The sequence below is a fragment of the Manis javanica genome, chromosome 15 (assembly GCF_040802235.1).
Source record: "Manis javanica isolate MJ-LG chromosome 15, MJ_LKY, whole genome shotgun sequence".
In the NCBI taxonomy this organism is placed as follows: Eukaryota; Metazoa; Chordata; class Mammalia; order Pholidota; family Manidae; genus Manis; species Manis javanica.
In genome coordinates, this window is record NC_133170.1 from 50,431,261 (window position 1) to 50,454,496 (window position 23,236).

The following is a 23,236-nucleotide window of genomic DNA, read 5'->3' on the forward strand; positions in this document are numbered from 1 at the left end:
TCACAAAAAAATTAAAATGCAAGGATTCTAGCAACACAAACAGGTTTTATTTGATTTCTCAAACTTTGGTGACATTTAAGAAAGTAGAATCTTTCCTTCCATACCTTGGGTCACACTGTTTGCTGAGATGACAGTGGGCACTGCTTGTACCTCTCTCCATTTACACACCTGATCACTACTTTCATTCCTCAATACCTCATGCATTAAACATTCTTCCCGTGTGATCTTGGCTGTCAGATCAAGATCTTTCCAAACCCAAGCATGTCCCCTGACAATTACTTCTATTTGTAACTGGATTCTGAATATTTATGACTGGATGTGTTGTTCACTTGTTCATTCATTCATTCACCTATCCATTTATCCAATATATATTTATAGTGCTTTCAGAGAAACAAAGTCAAGGAAATTGGTCTCCCTTTCTGAAAGGAGGCGATGGCAATAAATCAATGCCCCAAGAGCTATGAGAAAGGTAAGTCAATCCCAGTGTCCTCAGGGAGCCCAGAAACAGAACAGATCAGATGTGAGCATTAAAGATGCCCCTTAGAGAAATGTCATATGAATTGAGTAAGAGTGTTCCAGGCAGAGAGCGTGCCATGCTGGAAGTCACAACCACAGCTTGTCTATTTAGGAAAGAACAATCTGCCCCACTGATTGCTCTGAGGCCAGAGCAAAGGGCAAGGGTGAGAATATGAAGAAAGGGCCTTGCGTTCCCTAAGGAATCTAAACTTCACTTTAAATGTCATAGGGAGCCACTTGAAGAATTTTAATCAGGGAAAGGATAGTCAGATTTCCAACTCAGTGTGTCCAAAACCTTACCTCTTAAATCTCCTCACCCAGTCCTCTGCCAATGGTGTCACAGTCTTCACAACTCAGATTCGTTCTCACAGTTTTCATACCTCATTAACTGGCCTCAAAATCTAAATCTTTTAATACTGGGTTTCAAATAACTGCTGTATCTACCCCTCCACCTCATCCTCTTCTCCTGCCATAGGTAGAACCCATATCCTGTGTTTTCTGGACACTCGCAAGAGCCTTTGGTGGTGTGTACTGTGGGCTAGCTCTCCCAAAGCCAATAGGCAGCCTCCCTTTCTCATCTCCAACTATAGAGGCTGGAAGCTCACCGGGACAGTCTCCCTTATAGCTCGGGGTGGTCACCTGACTTGGCTTGGACAACACGATGTAAGAACTCTAATGGGATCTTCTGTGACTTTTTTACAGATACAAGGAAATGGCTATTGGAGAGCAGAATCTCTTTTACTAACCACCACCCTGCTTCCTGAATTTGGTAATGATTCCTAGAGGTCTGGCCAATCTGCTGAGGATAACAGAAAGGACAGACAAACCCAGATCACAGCTGACCTCCTAGAGCTGCTGAACCAGCCCTGGCACTGCCCATCTCCAGACTCCCTGTTGTGAGATAACTGCATGCTCTCACGGCATAAACCACTGTCAATCTGCCTTTTGCATCCACACATCCCCTAACTGATACATCTTCTAAACTGAGGACCCAATCTGTGGTCTTTCCCCTTAGTGCCCCTCACCTACCATTACAATTAACCTCTATATCCCAAATCTGATCATATAATTTCCAGTCTGAAAATCTCCATAAAGATGACTCTCTGACAAAAGATCAATGTCCAAGCTCCTTACCCACCAAACTGTCTACTGTCTGGACATGCTGAGCATCCTGCTAGGTCCTCGCCACCCTGCAGTGCTCCACGTGCCAAATCTTTTGCACTTGCTGAACTCCCAGCCTGGAATGTTTGTACCTTTTCTGCTCAGCTGCTCACCTCAAGGCCCCAGAGGCAGTTACTCACTGGGGTAACATGATAAGGCTGCCCCTTTGTGGTAACATGTTTTCACACACACACCTCAGACTATTTCTATAGCAGCTTCATTTTGAACTTCCAAAATATGAGAATCTTATATGCTTGGTTTCAAATTACTGCTGTAAGATTTTTAATATAACCACAACACCTCTTGAAAATAAGTCTCTAATATCCATATTTATGTCAATAGTGATAGACACTGAAAAGCATTTAATCACTTTTCCCCTGTGTTTGATAACTGTGGTAGACTATCAACATTCACCTATATTCTCTGGGGAGGAGGAACACATCCTCACCCTGTCAAACTCGACTTGCTCTGACCAGTGAAATCTGAGCAGAGGTAATATGTGACGCTTTGGGGCAGAAGGTCTCAGAGCTGAGGCGAGCTTCGCCATGTTCTTGCTTTCCTGCCCCTGCAGGGTGGAAGCAGGGCTAAAGGAGCTCCAGCCAGCCTGGGTGTCTGAGCACAGCTCCCTCACTGACCTACAGTGTGCATCTAGTCTGAGCCAGGTAGAAACTATGTTGTTTGCAGCCAGGGTGGACAAATGTTTTTCTGTAGGGGCCAGAGAGTAAATATTTAAGGCTTTGTGGGCCACATACTCTTCTTTTTTAAACAAACATTTAAAAATAAAAAAAACTATTCTTAGCTCACAGGACACACAAAAACAGGCCATAGCTGGATTTGTCCCAGAGGCTATAGTTTGCCACTATTTTAAGCTGCTGAGACTTCCACGTTGTTACCACAGCATAACATGGCCTATCTAATATGATAGCATTTTGCATACCCAATGTTCTAGCCTTTATTACCTATAATACAACTACAGCTCCATGAAGATAGTGAGCATGTCTCTCATGCTTGCCTTGCTCACTGGAGGATGCAGCAGCTCAGGAAACAATTACTGAGTGTAGAATTCAGAGTTCCCCACAAGACTGTGAACTCAGGGGACAGAGACCATGGCTTTCATTTAATATCCACCCTTGCATGGCTAGCATAGGATGGCATTTGATGAGCATTCAAACCTTTGATAAATGTTCCACCAAACCAAGTACGCCCTTGTCATCAACAGCCAATTACTATTTGAGAAACATCTAGAAATGGTCACAGCCTATTTGGTTGCAGGACAAACATGTGACCTCTTGAGCCAGGCTCCAAAGCCTATGTTGGACATCTAATACCTACAGTTGAAGAACTTTGTTTCTTCCTTTTCTTCTTCTTTTTTTTATTTGGAGAAAATGGGAGAAAAAGGGGCAAGTGGGGTTAAATTCATACATGGGTATTTGAGAAGGCCAAGAACTATGAAATGGTGGGTCTGAGAAGGTCACTTTCCGCAGACACCCTCCTGCAGAGTCCTTCTGGGAGGTGATGGTGCAGTGTGGGTCTCGCCTGGCAGAAGGCAGCAGGCAGGAGCCACGTTTACCTGGGCTGCCCAGTGCGCCCCCAAGCGCCTGTCTCCTTGTGTGGCCTTCAAGCCTACAAGTACATGCAGGGCAAGACTTGGACATGTTTCTTGGCGCAAGTCATTAAAAGATAGAGCCTTTTAAATGGACATCAGACATTAAACTTAGATAGTGTTCATAAAATCACACATACCTATGTCAGCACTTTCTATTCTACTGCCTGAGGGAAGCACACTCCAGCCAGCATGCTTACTATAAATAAATAAAAACTAACCTCAATCTTAAAACATCTAATTCACCTACACTGAGAAAGAGAAGAAGAGGGGAATTTTAGTTCATCTTAAGACTTTTTTTCTGGTCACATTTTTATTACATTTTGTCTTGTGCCATCTTAAAAGTCAGCTTGTCAATTCTGTGCTTTTCTGGGAATAAACAAACACAAAGGAGAGAAAAATAAAACATGATAAGGCTGCCCCTTTGTGGTAACATGTTTTCACACACACACCTCAGACTATTTCTATAGCAGCTTCATTTTGAACTTCCAAAATATGAGAATCTTATATGCTTGGTTTCAAATTACTGCTGTAAGATTTTTAATATAACCACAACACCTCTTGAAAATAAGTCTCTAATATCCATATTTATGTCAATAGTGATAGACACTGAAAAGCATTTAATCACTATTATATTTCAAATAGTTTTCAAATAAAGTGACAGAAAATCTCTGTGGATTATCTTTTTAGTCATAAAATCATTTTAATTTTATCCTCCTTAAAAATAATGATAGCACATCAACACTTTGTCCACACAGTTGCTTTAGTGGAGAGAAACGGGACTAGGATACAACTCTGTTTTGAAATTTATCACTGTTTCTTTACTGAAATCAGAAAAATACTGCCTTACTTAAAGCTAAAAAGTCTCGAAAGCTGAAAATACTTTTTTTAAACCAATAGCTCTGATGTTTAAGTCTAATAAACATTAAAAAGAGCAAGGTTGGGAAGAGTGGCAATGAGGGGCAAGACAGAAAAAAACAAAAGTTTGCTTATTGTAAAACAAAGTAACTTTTTCTAGAAAGTCCTTTACAATTAGAGTGCAAGCAAAAAAATGTATCTTAAAGTTAGAGAGTAAACATGAAAGTGGGATATTTTGTTGTCTTATGTATATAGCCTTGGTAATGTAACTACGCTGCCTATTTGGGGTTAGAAGGTAGATTGGCCAGATGTGTTTATCTCCTGTAGCTCTCAAAACCTTGCTAAACTGAAGGGGAAGAAATTTTCCTTCATCTATTACTAACCCACAGGGGCAATGAGAATGGGCTTGGTGGCAACAGAGGATGAGATATTCCTGTGAACTTTTAGAACATGGAAAGTGGATGGAGGATGGCACAGAGCAGAAGTCCCAACCCATGTGTCTGAGACTAGGAAGCCCTTTCACCTGACAGATCCCAGGGTGTTGTCCACAGGTGATGTGAAACCAAAACTCAAAATATGTAATTAAAAGTCAAGTCCCCAGGTCCCTTCCCACATGCAAACATGGCACTACCAGTAATTGAGTTTCCTCTGTCACTAGCAGAAAAACAGGCTTATTTCCCAAAGACACTGAATTGAAAAGGCAGGAAGCAGACTGGGGCTGAACCCATGGGAATTCAGTGAAAATCGTCAACAGAATGTGGCTCCCTGAGCCACCTTCATCCATACTGCTCCCAGAATGACAGCAATAGAGGGGCATTACCCTAGGCAAGATATTGGAGGTGCATTCTCTGGAAAAATTTCAAGTAATGACTTTGGGGGTTTCCCAAGGAAATGTGCCATTGTGCTTTAACCAAGTCCACCAGATGATGACCTTAAGTGGAACTCAAGAGCTCCCAACAGCTTTTCGGCTGTCCTTCTCATAAATATTAAGGGCCAGCCCAGAATCAAAAGATATTTGAAGAAAGTCTCCAACAGGAAAGAGAGATTAAATAAAACAACAAAAAAAAAATGGACCCAGAAGATACAGAAACAATATAGAGTACTGAAGAGAAAAGTCTACATTAACCTGAGAGAGAATAAAAGCATGATACCATGAAAATTGAATAAAGAACAAGATGAAAGTTGGAGGAATTAAAATGATAATAAAATTAAATATTCAGTAGGAGCAACTGTAAAATAAAGTTGAAGAAATAACTCTAAAATAGAATGAATACACAAAGAGCTATGAGAAGAATTATTTTTTAAATTACAATATCACTTACTATACATACCTAAGGCTAACAGAAATTCTAGAAGGGAAGAAAAGTAGTAAAGAAACAATGCAGGAAAATTTCCCAGGGCTGAAGTTTTATGTCTCCAGATTGAACAGCACACCTAGTTCCAGACACATTGAATGAAAAGAGACCCACCCAAAGCAGTGGGCAAAGGGAATATCTCAAAAGTTTCCGGAGAGATAAAATAGCTCATGTATCAAGCAATTGAAATCAGAATAGCACTGGATTTCCTGATAGTAAAAGTGGACATTAGAAACCTGAAGTAGTGCCTTCAAATTTGGAAGGATAATGACTTTCAGTTGAGAATACTATACCCAGCCAAACTACCAATAAAGTATGAAGGTCCCACACTTTATTTTGTGACACAGAATCATCCAAAAATTGTACTTCCAAAGCACTCTTTCTTAGGAGAGTACTAGAAGATATACTTCAACAAAACAGGGGAGTTAGAAAAGAAAGACATAGGATGTAAGAAATACAGACTTCAATCAGAAAAGGAGTAAATGAGATTTCCAGAACAATGGCTATGCAGTAGAACTAAATTCAAATCCATTCTACATTACAGCAAGCAGCTACAGGAATTAGGTGTCAGGAAAACAAAATTGAGAGTAACCTCATGTTTGACCATGTGGAAATAGTACAGAGAGGGTTTTTTATAATCCTTTTGGAAGATTTGAGAAGAAAAATAGTAAGTACATAGACAAGTAGGAAAGCAAGCAAAAAAGAAGCCAATTATTAATTCCAAGTAAAACAAAAAGGTCTATGAGAAAGGAAAGGTAATCAACATTGAGCAATAATTACACAGTAGTAATAATGAAAACACTGAATACTGACTTAACCCTAAAATGTGCTATAACTAGGAATTGAAAAAGCAAAAACCAACAGAAAAAGCTATAAAGAATTAAAAGTGGTTGTTTAGGGAAACAGAGAACTGAGGGTTACATAGGGCTATTTTTCTTTATAAGCTCTTTAGCAGTATTTTATTTTGCAAACTATTTTGATGTGTGGTAATGATAAAGAAAATAAATATAACTATAAAAGTTACAAAAAAATCAATAAATCCACATTAATTTTAAGATAATATAAAACTTAAGGAAAAAGAAATAGAGCAACCACAATAAAAGATTAACTTCAGTGTATTTAAATGTAACCAAAGGAAATGACACAGCTAATCTTGGTAAGAAATGAAATGAATGGTTGTCTATTACTTAAAAATATAGTCTGAATAACCACTGATGAAGAATTAAACATATTTGTTCTATGGTGATATAGCATATAGAACAACTATGCTTACTACTATTTAAGAATGTATGTGAGTATGTGTATATATATACACACACATGCACACATATTAAATGCATATATACATTATATATACTATTTACATACTATACTATACATACATATCTATACTATTTGCCTTGAAATTCAAATACACAATTTATAATAATTCTTATTAATTTGTAAATTGAAATATCTACATGTATATAAATAGTAAGAATTCTGAAGGAAAAATAAGTCTAATTCATAAAAAGAAAAAAACGCAGAAGCTGACAGAAACAAAATTATAATTTCAAATGATAAAGCAAATGTGTGTCCAAGATGAAGACTTACAATTATTTGGTCTTATTTTGTATTTTACAAAGCACTGGCTTCAAAATATTTCCAAGTAACTTTGCACTGAAGGTTATCTACAGAATTTCTGGTTTAGATTGTTTTTTATTTCTTAAATGAATATAGGATGCTCTGCTTACAAAAATCTGGACAGTAAATCTAACTGCTGTTACTGCAGACACGTGGTCATGGTAAAGGTGTACATTTGGGATTGCCTTTATGAGGAATTAGATTCTTCTGAGACTCAGAGACTGAGCTTTAAAATGCTGTCATATGTATCGCACATCAATGATACTTAGGGTGGTGGTCTCCAAAGCCGGGTGCCTAAGGCAATTCATACGCAGGGCGGGTGGGGGGGGAAGAGAGGGAGGGGGGGACACAGAAAAAAATATTAAAAACTTCATTCTGATTTTTAATGCACCCCATTATATTTTATTTCTGTAGATTTTATATATTGTCAGGTAATTGTGCAGTGATACATGTTTAGAATTTACAAATAAGTATGCACACATCAACACTACATTATCAAAAAAATGTTTTCCTGATATAATGTCTTGATCAAAAATATTTAGAGATCACTGATTAGGAGATGTGCAAACCTACAGACTACTGGTGAGCCAGTCCATGAGAGTAACACAGAGCTATGAGCGAAGAAGAGTCGAGCTAATATATCACTCTGAGGTAAAAAGCTGACTCTAAGTTACAGTTGAAATCAGACATTTGTGGGGTTAAAAGTAACCTTCTCATTTGTAAAATTTTATCTAACATTAGGCTACCTGCTACAGTTAGAAATATTGTGGTAAAAATTGATGTTGAAGTATCATATGGCTAGGTTTATCACAGCCATTGATTTGTCCATTTGTCACCTATATGGCACAGACTATATTAAAATAGGCCAAAACACTGCTCACAACAAGATAAAACATTGTTGATGAATTAGTGTCCTATAAAAGGAAAAACCTAGAGACCGTGGATTTGGAATTAAATCCTCAAGCATCCTGAGAGCCCTTTATTCTCTCATATGGGCAAAATATCACTCAGTCATTAAGAACTACACTGGTCACTGTCCAGTACCACAGCCACTAGTCACAAATTTTACTTCATCAACATCTAATACAATTTAAGATTCAGCTCCTCAGCCACAGTAGCCACATTTTCAAGTGCCCGTAGCCACATACGGCCAGTAGCTACTGTACTGGACCGTGCACGCATAGAACATTCCCATCATGCAGAAAGTTGTGTTGGGAAGCTCTGCTTCTCAAATAATATTCAGAAATTCCTCAGGTAAAAATTTTAAGCTTCTTATACTTACTAACTGTTACTTTGTCCTTATCCCCCAACATGATGTTGTTTGGTGTCAGGTCTCTGTGGACAATCCTCTTCTCCTTGTGTAAGTACCGAAGAGCTAAGCACAGCTTGAAACAGCAAATAACAAACACATTTTATTTCCCCCAATATACATAAAACCACTGATGATGACTACACAGTTCTCTAAGAAATCAGCTGAGAACTGTACTGTTTTATAGAAAACTTTAATGACAATAAAAGCATACCTGAATAAATATTTTCCATAGTCTTTCTTCAGAAAAGTGATGCTTTTTTTCCTTCAAAGAACTGAAATGCTCTCCAAGAGGAGCCCCTTCTATGAGCTCCATAACTATATACAATCTATCATCTGTATAAAAAAAAAACAAGAAGAGGGTAACAGAAATTCGAATTCAATATAGACATTTAGAAAACCTGTATTAGAATCCAAGTTTTCCAATGCAGGTGCAGGGCACATACTAAAGAGCTGGAAATGGCCTAAGACATGGATCCCCTTGGCCCTGGATGGGGTGGGCCATGGGGGACACCCAGAGTCCAGCAGCCATCTCTCCTGGCTACAGGCTCCCAGCTACCATAAGTCTATGTGGGCAAATATTAGCATTTTCTATGTATGCCAGGATGTGGGATGGTTGGGGGGACACCCAAGAGAAAAAGTGATGGTTTGACTGGTCATTATTTACATGATCCCAAATCATGGCAGATTTCCTGAAGCATATGTAAACCCACCTTACCTCTCTAGAGTAATAATTTACCCTTAAATGAAGTCAGGCATTCAGAAAATAGCATTTCAACCTATTGTTTTTTAGTCACATAGATTTACCATACAGAATTTTACAATGGAATCATATCATGTTCTTGCAATGATGCAGTTGAAAACACGACTCATGAACAGAATTTCTCAAGAGCAGAGAAAGCTGGACTTCTATTTCATCTTACAGATATGGGGAAATCTCGTAACTGATTGAGTTTGTGTCTCTGTTTTGGATGCCAAGAAACAAAGAAGTAAATTCCACTTTCTCCTCCAAAACCAGTATGAAACTATTAACAATGGTATGGGATGTGTACTTTTTGTTTTGGATATAAATAAAATATGTATACAATATTTACAAAAAATGAAATCATGCTAAATTTTTTGTTCAACAGACTTACATATCAGAACACACAGATCCATGCTATCCTTTCTACTGGCTGCATAGTATTACACAACACAGATGGATTTTACTTAATTATTTTTGTAAAGAAAGGCATTTATATTGTTTCCGATTTTTCATGAACCCAAGAGAGATTTATTGTATGTACTAATCTTACCTCTAGCTTTATTTTTAATTTTGTTTACCTTTTATCACAATTTCCTAATCTATTTTAGCATATTTTATGTATTCTTAGGCCACTTCCAGTTCTTTTTGGAAGATGTAAGGTTGTTAAAAAGTTTTATATTATTTTTAAATTATGACAAGTTGTGTCACTTCAGTCCAAGTGAGAAGCCAATCTTGATCTCTGATGGGATCCACACTAAATTATAGTTAATTATTCTAACGTAAAGAACAAACAGCAATGAGGCAGGATTTACTGGAGAGGTTGGCACTGGGCACCTGAGTCATCTAGGGGAAGGGAGATGGGTAAAGATCATGACACACCAAAACACACAACAGGTTTGCAGAGCAATAGCGCTGATGAACAGGCTGTGAGGAAGTTCCAATCATTGCCTTGGAGTTCTTTAAATCTTACAAACAGTGGTTTTATTTGGAATTTCATATGTGATGCACATCATTAAATTTTATCAATATTTTATTATTTATTATTTCATTCAAAGGCCCTATACTATTTTAAACAAATGACTCAGTTTGGCTTCATCTCAACGTTTTGATTCAGTGTTCTGACATCCTTGGCCAGCCTGCCTGTCTGCAGATGTCAGGGCTCCATCGCCACCTTGTGGCAATTTTTCAAACTTAAAGTAAAAGAAATTAAAGGCCTAGGCCACGCCCAATCTGTGGGGGGGGTGAAAAAACAATTTTTCTTAATGAAGTCACTATCTTTTAGTTTGCTCTCCCATGATCCCACTAAATTCTTTGAGAATGAAAATAGCTGTAACAACTATGGTTTGTTCACATTCATTCATTGTCTTTCATATGGGAGTCTAAGTATTTTTAAACTATCTTTAGCTCAATGATTACATCACTGTTTCACTGATCAAGAAAGTGATGCACAAAATCATCCCACTGTCAAATAAACAACATTAAAAATCAATAATTGATTAAGTTAATTTGGTGACATTGTAATATAATATGTAATAAAGATACTTTTCTTTAATTAGAAATACCACAAAAACATATACTTACTTTCCAGAAATGTTTTATAATAGCGCACAACATTGGGGTGATAGAGCTATAAGAAAATAAATAACAAGCAACATGTTACTTCAAAATACAAATTTGTTTTCACAGGCATGCTAGTTTCATATCTGAAGATAACAAAGAAATTGTGTTTACGTTTATTTATAAAACAGCATTTCAAAATTTCATCTAATTGATATATTTTTTTCATGATTCTTTTTGCTACCTACAAAACTAATCTGAAAATAGCAACTCCCCATATGGCCTTATCAAAGAGAATTAAAAACCGATTGTGCGTTATGACCTAATTTCACCACCTAGGAGAGAACCGCAGAACTAGAAGAGACCCAAGAGCTCACCTACCTGGCACTCCCCAGCCCAGCACCACACAGGCTGGGCAGAGGGAAGAGCTGAAACAAATCAGAGCCATGTACAACGAATGCATACATCGTTGCTCTTTACCTCTCCCCGTCACTTATTTACACACATTGCCTCTGCCTGTTTTACACAGTCTTTCTATGCTCTCCAAAATGATTAGTGTGAAACGGAAATAATCTAAGAGTTATTCACTCCATTTAAATTATAGTTAGTTGACAAGGACTCCCTCCTTGGTTAAACTTCCGCCAGACTTCTCTGAGTGCTTTTCTTGGCTTTTCTTGTCTACTTTTACTAAGAATCCTGCTAAGCCAGTTTAGCAAGATCTTCCCACTCTCTGATACCTAATCAAGTTCCTCTTCCCCAGCCTTGAAATGTAACCAAATCCCCCTCAGCACTTTCCATCTCCTGAGCCTCTCACCCTACCTGTTGGTGGAGCACCCCAAGCTGTCCCTGCTGCAGTCAGCGTTGAGCCAGATCTCTTCCCTATGACAACAACAGTTTGATCCCTACTACAATAATCTTAAATAAAGTCTTCCTCATTATGTTTAAAAAGTGTGCAATGCAATTTCTCCTTGACCTAAGTTTAGTTCAGGATATAACATGGAAATTCTACTTTTTCGAAACAGTCGTTTTCTACACAAATACTAAAATATTTGTGTTTATAATGTAAGTTTCTAGGAAGATTGAAGTTTGTTTCATCTCAGAATAGTCACCATTACATCTATACCATTACATCTATAAATGGCTTGTATCTCTTTCTGATCTTTTTTCTTGCCTTTTTGAAGGGGGGTCTGCTAGCTGTCCACCAAAAACTCCCTCTCCCACTCCTCCATTGCAATAGTTGTAGCAGGACAATGGCTTCCCAGTCAGACATACCTCACAGCCTCTCTTGCTGCCATGACAGGGCCTATCACTCAGTTCTCACCAATAGAAGAGTAAGTGGAAATGTGTGCCCCTGTGCCTGAGCCCTGCACGCTGGCAGTGCATCCACCACTCCGTGGTCTTCCTCTTCCCTCCTCAGATATGAACATGCCTATGCAGTTTCGACCGTATAGATTCAGACAACCCTAGGAGGTGGCAGAGTAAAAAAGGAGAAAGAGCCAGCATCCCTAAATGACTGCATGGAGCAGAGAACTTCCAACATGGACAGCTCCCTTTGGGACTGTTACATAAAAAATAGCCCACTGTGTTGTGAGGCCTCTTCTCTAAGCCCATGTATTTGGCACCTCTCTGTTACTGCAGCTTAGTCTTAATCTCTACAAACACACGTTCCCTTTCTAGCCCTATTTCTGTCACTTCTGTCTGTGACTACCTCCTCCTTTTAGACCTCAACATTATTATCCTTTCCATTGGTCCAGTCCACTGCTGAGAGCACAGCTGTACAATTCAGAATTATCTCCAAATCCAAGCAGATGCCTCTTACATGTCCCCACCTTGATACTACCTTTTCTTAGGAAATGTACTTAAACAGTCTTCCTCACCAATCAGCAGGCGGCCAGCAGTATTTTAAACAATATGAGACTGGGTGAGCAACAGAACCATATTGTGTACCTAGCTCACTGGCCAGGATTGGTTCAGATGGAGACTGTAGGTCAGCTTAGGGCAGAAGCCACATTCTAATCCTGGGCTCTAATGAAACAGCACAGAGCTGAAGGCCAGGTTACCCTAAACATGGGCAAGCACTAACTTTTTAAACTCTAGCTGACTACTATATAAAACAGTCAACTATAAAATTAGCTATTAATGACAATGTTTACTGTAATTTATGAATTGGAGTGGAACTGTAGATTCTGATAAACAAAATCCATCATGTCTATGGTAATCTTTCTGTCCCAGAACAGATGCCATGCAAACATAACTCAGGGAGAATAAAGCAGTGAAGCTGACAGCTCTGCATAGGAGTTAGAAATGAACAGTTTTTACAATGAATGTGCAAATAAGGACAGCTGAAAAAGAAACCGATGTGTTCTTGGATCACAAGAAGAAATCTCATTTCTCTTCTGACATGTTTATTCCTTCTCCCCAAACAAACCTTCATAATGATGGTTAATTGCATTGTTACATTATGTCAGAATATTCTGCTCATGCCAATAAATAGTAACCAAAAAAATCCACATTTTAGATTTAATAAGCCATATTTCAGGAATGTTAACAGCTTGCTTCCACTTGACAAAAGTCAGGGAACTCAGTCATATTCTTGTGCAAGTAACTAAGTAACCAAATATTCTACAATATAATGAGAAGGAAATTGATATGCTTACAATGGAAAGAGAGGGATTTCTCCTGTGTGATGTGCTCTGTGCTGTAAACTCAATCATTCCGCATCCCTGGCCTTGATAGAAACTCCTGAAAGTCTTTCTGTGGTTCACTGTCAAGCCTTAGGAAAAGCCAACTAAAATATCACCACCTCAAGTTAATCCTTTTAAACAGAACCAGTTCTTAAACAGCATGGACAAGAACAGCACAAGAACTCTACTTTCTTTTGATGACATTTATTAAAAGAAAAAAAAATTTTCATAAACAAAAAAAGTATTTACCTGCTCTTTAATTATGGTTAGTTCTGAAACAATATTCTTTACACTGCTGTCTCGATCCTTTTTATCCTTTCCAAATGCCGGGTTATGTAGATTGACCTCTTTCATTGCTAAAAGATTTTGACCACTACGCTTTCTAACCTAAAATAAGGAAGACACACACACACACACACACAAAGGATGGGGTGGGGATAGGAAGGAGAAGAAAGATAAATTAATAAGGTCACATGATTAAACCAAGTAATCTAAATAAGTCACAGCACTTTTAAATTCTATCTGTATTTACACTAAGCTCATCTCCTGGGCCAGTCTGCAATGCTTAGTGAGATTTTTACTGGGTAAATATGAACTCACATGCTGGTCTGAGTTTAGAGACTGTGTCACACACTGAACAAGCCATTTTGACTATTTTTTTGAGAGAGCAACAATGGCTTTTGTCCTCAAAGGTCAGTGACCAATTGCTAGAGATGAGAGCTAAGATAAGACAACATGGACTGTCTGATAGACAGAAACAATCACTCTAATTTTTATATGTATTTTTTCACCATTTTTCAACAATCAAGGCTCCAATTCAGTTGCATGTGGGTGTGCAAGTGGGACGTCTAGTTTGCTTGAGAATATCAGAAATGTTGTTTTCCAAGGGCAAAGTCACCTTGTAAACACAGCCAAAAGCTCCACTTCCAAGATGATCCAAAATCGCATAGTTGCCAATGTATTTCGAAGGAGCTTTGTTCTGATTAATGCTTTCAATATTTTCAGCAATTTGCTTTAGCTGATCCTCCTAATCAAAACGGAAAAAGGAAATGGGCTGTATGATGAATTCCATCCTGGCCACACAGCAGCCTGATGAGATGTTTAAAACCCAGGACTTACCACTAATAAATTCAGCTTTGATACCAATTCTTCATAAGCACTGATATCACGAACATAATGTCCTATGTCAATGAAGATCTCAAACAAGTCGGTGGGGAAAAGTCTACAGGGAAAAATACACATATACATATCACTTAGGGCTTGGAAACTGTTGCTTGTTCCTTCCCTTTGTGATGTAGCCACTCACTGATTTGATAGCATGGAACAAACTTAACTTCCTTAGGTTATCAACAGAGTGGAGGGGAATGCTCAGCAGCTTCTCTCACAAAATTAACTGCGGCTGGTTCTTAAGAGACAAGCAGAAACAACTGGAGGGGTAGGTTCTAGAGACCTGCTGAACAACGTTGGTCTTACAGCTAACAACATCATGCTGACACTTAAAAATTTGTTTAAAAATGATAGGATACAGGTAGTACAAATACCTTATTTGTAAGATACTTGGGGGTATAGTATTAAACACATTAGGGAGAAATGTTTCCTGGGTGTTTATTGAGTGCCTAGCACTTTCATAAATGCCATTTGATTCAGTCCTCATATTAACCCTGGGAGGTAAATATTAATTCAATTTTTAAATTTTTTATAAAAATCACAGATAAACAATGGAGAGACTTATGCATCATTTCCAAGGTACTGGCTTCAAAGGCTTATTAAAATCTTCAAGTCCACTAAAATGAATGGGTTTAGGGCCTTGAAAGGGAAAGGTTATAATGAATAACTATTTTACTTCCCCTTCTTCCCCCAGATTCAAGTGTCATATGGAAACAAAGTAACAACATAAATTGCTACATGCTCCTGAACAAAAGAAATTCTATTAACTCAGGGTTTTATTTCTATTCTACCTTATCAGTAAAATCCTAGTAAGAACTTGGGGTTATGATTTTGGCTAACCTGCCCTAGTAAATGGTACGCAGACCACAGATATAGGCAACTAGTGTTTGCTTTCCGAAGTGGTGATTTTTCTGTCATGCTCACCAGCTCAGCCTCCTCCCCTTTAAATGAGCTTCTCCACTATGGAGGAAGGCCAGACAAATACTTTTTTTTCTATTAGGAGGAAATGCCTAGATCAACTTTGGAATTTCTCAATGGAATTTCTCATATTTTGATATTACCCATTAAAAATGTTCATGCCTTAAAAAAAAAAACTAAACATCATAGCAGTCCCAGTAATTAAGAAGAGCTGTATTGCTATAGTGATTCATGCCCTTTCTTCATCATTTGTTAGTTTTCAGTGCTAAGGTAACAGTAGGGGAACTCGGTGTTATCTGTATTCTAAGAAATCTGAAGACACATGTTCTGTATAGTGATTCATTCTTCCTTTACTGTTTGCATCTAAATCAGTATGCGAAAACAGTTTAATCTAATGACCGATCTCTGGTCACTTAAATTTCTCCAAGCTCATACCTTTTAAAGAGCGGTCTGTTTCTTTCCATACTGAAGAGAAACCTCAAGGCTCTGAATGCATAACACTGGGGAAAAAAGTATACATAATTCTCAAATGGCAGCTCAATAAATTAAAACATTTCTGAAATAGGATTATTATGAAGTAAACATTAAACTGGCTTTAATGTGAGTGCTTGGCATGAGGGGGGAGCCAAACCTTGTGATTGTAAACCAAAAATGTGAATACTTGGTGTATTTCTCATATTTAAAAATGCATGTATTTTGCAGAATGCCAGGGACCTTTGGCCTTAATTCACTCGTTTGTCACTAATTCCTTTCTAGAAAGTGCAAAATTAGACCAGAAACAAGATATAAAATCCCTACCCTGAGAAAACCAAATGGCCAAAGATTTCCAGGAGCTGAAGATTTATTTTGTTTATAGCCTGCTATGTATGCCTCAATATTTATATAGTTTCTGTGAGAAAATAAACACTAGAAATCATGACATATAAAAATAGCCACAAGCACACTGGACTCAAACTTGACAAATTGGCCTCTTGAGTAAAGAGTCTTAAGTGTTCCCCAAATAGAAGAATCGACAGTAACTCCCAAGAACACTCCAAAAGAAGCCTGGGAGACTTCAGTGAAGAAAAATAAACATCTGACATTTTGCAGGACCTAAAAAAGGGAGAGAGCCCCCAGCCATCAGTACCTGCATGATACGCCACCCCTGGGGTGAACAGCTGAATTTGAATCTGGAATCATGTGATAAAATGAGTGATCAGAATATATATGAAGAGGGTTCACAAAGAGAACTGCCCAAGGAGCCAGGCAGGTAACAAAATGGCATGAAGGAGCCTGCTGAGAGAGCAGTGGGGACCATCATGAGAAAGCAGACAGTATGTACGGTCCTCAAAAGCCATTTCAGTGCAAATTCTTAAAAACTCTATTGGCTTAACAAAATGCATCTGCAGGATGGAGTTGACTTCGTCTGTGTTCCGGCACCGTGCTGTGCATCTGCGGGGCACTAAGGAAACAAAGTGCCCCCCCCCCTGTGTGATCTCATCTGTGGCTCTCCAAAACCCTTGCCTCCTGACCCCAGACACCACCAGAACTTCTCTCCTAGCTTTGACCATTATTCTGGGCAGCAGCTCATGAATCAGGTAGGAGGCAAAGGTCGTTTTTTACTCCCTTTTCTGAATGACTTGGAAAAAAGACGACTGCAACCACTGCCACAGCTTATTGCAAATCTGATGCCATCAATTCAGTGTCTGTGGGGCCACTGGCCGCCAATGTCCTCTCCTCAGAAAAACACACTGGACTCTGCATAATGTGCCCCCTTCTTGCTTGTGAGACCTCATCTCCTGAGGCATTCCCTCCGCAAACACACGCCTTGCCCCACTGAGCAGCCTAAGCACACTGCAGGCTGTCAGCTTCCTGCACTTTGCATGTGCTGTTCCCTTTGTGTGGAATGCCCTTCCACCCTGTAGCAGATGCCTTTGGTGCTTCCCTCATATTCCATTATCCATTTGGCAAGTCCCTCCTTGTTCATCAAGCTCCATTTTACAGGCTTTCCTTTGTAAAGGGGAAACATTAGTGACTATGGTCCATGCTTAACGATGGCATATAACTATCCTCTTTTATTATTTTCTGATACAGAAGCAATGCATGTTTTGAAAAAATAGGACTTAGTGGTAAGCAAAGAAACACCTAAATAAAATCACCTGATCCCCACACAGAGAACTACCATTAAGCCTTTTACATTGTTTTAACGGCATTTTTGTTTCCCTGCCAGCCTTCCCCACCAGATACTTTGTCTTGCAGTGAGCACAGGGGCCCCGCACTAACCTAAAAATTCTAAAACTCTATTATATTATCAGAGGTTCCCTGGACTTCAGTAACTTGATATTGAAGAACCATGGACATGTTTATTACCTGTAATAGATTAGTTTTTGCTGCATTCTTTTGTCTGTTTGGTAAAATTAATTTTGCTATTGTATATACACCATTTTCCTGGAAGAATAAAAGCATCATGTTACCAGTGACCAGTGACAATAACATAGAGATATGTAAGCATAAAGAAATTAACTAAACAATCTCCAAAATTAATACTAAAGAAGATATGTTAGTACAATTTTGGAACTTTCAGTAAATATTACAGGACAATACTAACAATGCCAATGTAATACTTTCAAATACCAAAGACATAATAATCACAATCTTAAAATTTCAACTGTCTTTAAAGATCACAAATAATAAACTATCTCAATTTAAAGTGATTTGGGTATTTTTAAAAACAAAAAGTAGGGGATAAAAAAGGACAGAGTAAAGGGATGAAAATAACTTTACACTTTGCATTTTAAATACCTAGTGAAGTATTTCTCCTTTTATAGTTGGTAATTAAATAATACATACAAAGTATTGTAGAAAAATAAAAGAAACAAGAATAATAGATTTTTTTAAAGCAATGAAAGTTATTCATGAAAGCATGGTTAACATTGTTCTAGATTTATTCTAATACAAATACATGCATGGAGGAATGACCAAAAATATTAACTTATTACTACTTTTCTATTATCTATTAAATGTATAATTTATTGAAGTCTTCCACATCTGGGCATTTATAACTGGGAAGAGCTCTTCCTACCTGGCTGCACTTAATCTTTATAGCTATTCTGTGAATTAGTCTATAATTTCCATTTTATAATGAGAAAACCAAAACTTAGAGAGGCTGAATCATTCTTCCAGGAGCCAAGACAGCAAGGAATGATAGCAGAAATTAAACCCATATATGAACAAGGCCAAACAATTACTGCAATTTTTTGGGGGAAAAAAATGTCCTCCAATTACTCTCTGATTTGCTGAGCTTCCCCATAGGGATTCTAATCATTGGTGACCTGTTCTCTTACTAACATCTATATATTTATGCATTTTGATATTGAAGTTGGGTCTGTTATATTCCCACAGACAGAAAAATTTGCTAAAATTCAATAGACAGAGGGTAACTTTGGCAATATAAACTCATACAAGGGTGATGTTTACACACACACATATGGAGAGCTATGTAGACAGTGAGCTGACTAATAAATTATATGCTCCATAATACCCATTTCTCAGCACTAAATATTCTGTTTGCTGTGTTGCAATTCATGTACTCTTGAAGTGACTGCTATCCTTACACAGTATCCTATATGCCCAGAATTAAGGCAATTCAGAAGAGCTTTTTTTACAAAAAAAAAGATATTGAAGATAAAAAACACTGCACATAATGGAGAGAAGAAACACCTTCACTAACCGCCTGTCAGTTCTTTTTAAGCCAAGTGAGTTACAGGAGGAAAGACAAGAATGCAAAATAGATTCCGTAAGTTAAAGGAAACATATTAAAATATTTTGAAACCAAATGATGGCATCCCAAAGCACCATTCGGCAACGTGGGTGCAAGCTGAGGAGGGGTCAGCCGTGGCGCTGGAGATGGAGCCCTGACGCGGGAGAGCGGCGCTCTCACCTGGACCACCTGGTGGGCGTTGGTGTCATTGAGCACGAGCTCGGTGAGGGCGGCACAGCAGGCTGGAAAGAAAACACCAAACGTTGGAGCAGAGTAATTGCTACACACTCACTTCACAGGGAATTTGTTAGCAGAGTGATTCCTCAAAAAGGACTAATTTTCTTTCCAGGGCAGCCCTGGGAGAAGGGAAACTGACTTGTAATGGCTTCTAACTCTCCTCTTCTGTAACTCATACACACGTACAGCCTGCAGCAGTCTTTTATTGAGCACTTACTGTGTACCAAGATGCAGAGACAGGTTCTCTCCAACACCCAACATGTGCCAGCACTTAACAGGTGCTCAATAAGTACATCTGCAGTGCTTGAATAAATGAATATTTTAAATATATTACCCAAATTAAGTGTTATAAGTAGAGTTTTACTGATGGGAAAATGAGGTTCAGGGAGGTTAACAGGCTAGGCCACAGCATAAGTGAGTGTACAGGGATAGAAGTCTGGCCCAACCCACCAGATAGTATATCCCATGCCCTGACCAATGGCTGCCTCTGGTGGTGTTCTGTACAGAGACCCTCCTTGTCCAACCAGAGGTAGACGGGCTCCTATACCACTGAGCAGCTATAAAGGATAACAGCATCTCACTGAGCCTTTGCCTCTAGCCCTGTGCTGTGCTGTGGACTTTCCATAGACCCTCACATAGTTCTGACAGTGACCCCCTACCACTGACACCATGGTTACCATCCCCATTTCATATGCGCAAACTGAGGCTTGGAGAGGTTAAGGTATTTGTCCCCAGCCACTTGGTCATCAAAGTGATGGAGCAAAACTCAGACCTCACTCCCAAACTCTTATGTTTCATTTTATTTTTCATTCTTACTGAAGTACAAAATGAGCTGTGCAAATTGCACATATTGTAAATGCTCCTCCACGTGATGAAATATTACATATCTATATACTCCGTAGACACCACCACTCTGATGAATTCATAGAACATTTCCAGCTCCAAAAGCCACCTGTGCTCCTTCCCAGGCAGTAACCTCCCCATCATCTGGAATGTGGGTAACTGCCCTCTAACCTCTACCAGCCATCTCATCCTTGCTTTGAGGCCGAGACATCAGGAGCTCTGATTCTGGATCAGGGCCTCGGAGCCCTTACATTGACATAGAGGCCTTTCTCAAGCAGGGGATCCTATTTCGCTGACCTCATATGTCTGAAGAAACATCTTCTCCATTCTCCAGGAGGAAATAGCAAGGAGCAAAGTTGGCCCTTTCCTGCCCCTCTCCCCATCCCACTGCAGCATCGGCTCTTCCCATCTGAGGATCTCCAGTTGCTCACTAACCCCATGCCTCTCTGCTCTTCTCCTGGGGGCCACTGCCAGTGTCCACCTTGCTCAGCAGCACTGCAGCTCCCCTTGCCCCTAAGGCCAAGTGCCTCTGTGCAGGGCGTAGACTACATACCTGTTCCAGGGTGCACCAAAGTGCCAGTGTGTAAACCTATCCCTGACCCAGCTTTTGAGTGGAAATCCCACCCAGGGCAGGGTCTCTGTCTTCTCGGAAGGAGCTCATGAGCTGTGAGGAAGGCACTCCCTTGCTCCCAGTGGAATGGGTGCATGTGCGTTGTCCAATCTCCCTTAAGGAGGTGGTCCCAAGATCTAGAAAGCAACAAGAGCCACGATCCTGGCCACAAATCAAGCTGCATTCTCTAATCCAGCTTTACCAGGAATAAAGCTAATGCTCAGCTCTCTTTACACCTGACTTCTATGTTGACTTCTCAATGTGCTCAGAACGTGGAAGGGAGAGGAAAGTTTGTGGCATCATTAATCTTCAAGTCCAACACTGGTAACAAGGAGTTTCAGACATCTACATGGATTTAACCTGTTTTTTTAAACTTACAAATTGTGCCTAATTAATATTATCATGCTAATTTTGTAACAGAGAATAATAAAACAATCTGTTAAACCATATCAAGCAGTAAGATATAACAATATGCTATAAATACCAGCTTGAAGAGAGAAAGTGTTTTCTTGTATTTCCCGAGGGCTTAAATCTTCTGACAAATGAAGCTGCTGGATTCGGCCTGCTGCGTTTGCACTGGACAGGCTTCCAATGGAAGAACGATCAGAAACAAAGTTTCTATCTCTGAAAAACGAAAAGTTAGTGCATAGACCAGTTTACCATTTTTCCTTCATGATTAGTGCTTTCTGGGTCCTGTTTAAGAAATCTTTGCCTCCCCCAAGTCATGAAGTTTCCTCTTTATTGTTTCACCCTCCAATCGGCCTAGAATTGTTTTTGTGATGGTGTAAGGTAGGAGTTCTTCCTCCCTCCCTCCCTCCCTTCCTTCCCTCTTTCCTTCCTTCCTTTCTATAATATTACTGAACTGACTCAGCACTAGCACTGAGAGGATTGTCCTTTCCCCACTGTTCTGCACAGACACTTTTGTTTCTGAACTTTATTCTGCTGCAATCAATTCATCTGAATACATCTCAGTCTTCATCATTCTGAGTTTTCTTTTTCCATGAAATTCCAATATTCCTTCATTTTAGGAAAGTTCTCTTCTGTTATATCTTTTATTTTTTTAATCCTTTTATTTTAATCTCTAACTCAGGGATATCAATTACCCACATGTTGAAAATTCATTTTCTGTGGGCCATGTCTTGCCTTTTGTAGTTGCTACCACTCCTTTATCTTTTTCCTGTGCATTGTGTTGTGCAATTTTTTCAAGTTTGCCCTTCCTTTACTTAACTCCATGTTTTTTTTGTGTTTCTTGAGAAGTTTTTAATTCTGTGGATATCATTTAGTCCTTGTCTTCTTTCCTAGCTCTTCAATTTCTCTCCTTCCCTTTTTATTGTCCTATCATCGCATTTTTAACCTCATTTCATAAATATCATGTTCTGTTTAACATCTTTGATAAAATAAAACATTTGTTTTTCTGATTAGTTAATGCAACATCTTCCTCAATGCATTCTTCATGTCTTTTACCTGCTTTGTTCCCTTTTGTTTTACATGACTCCCGTATTTTTTCATGAAATTATTTTCTGTGGCAGCAGCTCTATCTGGATTTCTATGTGCCTGAATGTAATGTGGATGGAGACTTCCTGGCTTCCCTCCCACGTCATCTGGGACCACTAATGTCCTTCCTTCAATGAGCCCATGGAAGGCAGTGGAGCTGGGCCTAGGGATAGTCACAATCAGGGATCTGTGATAATTAATGTTAAAACAAAAACTTCAGGGATCACTCCACCTGAACAAGAGTGTATTACCCTCTAAGGGCTTATTCTTCATCTTAGGTATCCATCACATCAATCCATGAGTTTCTCTCTCTCTCTCCTAAGGTATTTTGTTTTGAAACATGAAAATTTACTTTCTAAAAAGCTATTTCTTATGATTAATTGCATGAGTTCTTTTTTTCCTTAAAAAAAAAGGAATATATTGCTTTGTAGGAACCATCTTTGACTTTAGGATTGCAGGAGAATGGGCATGAACAGGTTTCCTGGAAACTGCCATGGCAACAATTCCTGCTCACACTCAAGCCAGCAGACTACCTGGCAACCTCCACCCCTTGTACCAGTTCCAGGCAGCCCAGAGGCAGGCACAAGCTCCAAAAGGATATTGTTTACCCACCTGGGGTAATAAATTCTCCCAGGGCACTGAGACATATTTAACATAGAATAAGTGTTGACATATATCATCTTCCCAGGAAATTTTTCTAACATCACAACATAGAAATAGACTGGGAAAATGACTCTTCGGACTCGCCTATCAGAAGGGAGTTCAAGTGAAAAAACTCTATCAAGGAGAGTTACTGCTTTAGCAAAACCGGAGCATC

The 23,236-nt window shown here is 38.9% G+C and overlaps 1 protein-coding gene across 8 annotated transcripts in view; it reads right to left on the reverse strand.

Annotated features, from left to right (window-relative positions):
- Positions 1–23,236, reverse strand: part of NEK10 (NIMA related kinase 10) — a 210,851-nt gene that overhangs the window by 130,249 nt on the left and 57,366 nt on the right. For all 8 annotated transcript variants that reach the window (XM_073223984.1, XM_073223983.1, XM_073223982.1 and 5 more), the window contains 10 exons: positions 21,410–21,549; positions 19,416–19,477; positions 17,846–17,923; positions 15,932–15,996; positions 14,531–14,633; positions 14,310–14,438; positions 13,661–13,798; positions 10,752–10,797; positions 8,640–8,761; positions 8,399–8,501 (listed from right to left, as the gene is read on the reverse strand). In XM_073223984.1, the coding sequence (XP_073080085.1) occupies positions 8,399–8,501; positions 8,640–8,761; positions 10,752–10,797; positions 13,661–13,798; positions 14,310–14,438; positions 14,531–14,633; positions 15,932–15,996; positions 17,846–17,923; positions 19,416–19,477; positions 21,410–21,549 (986 nt within the window). The remainder of the gene's footprint in view (positions 1–8,398; positions 8,502–8,639; positions 8,762–10,751; positions 10,798–13,660; positions 13,799–14,309; positions 14,439–14,530; positions 14,634–15,931; positions 15,997–17,845; positions 17,924–19,415; positions 19,478–21,409; positions 21,550–23,236) is intronic.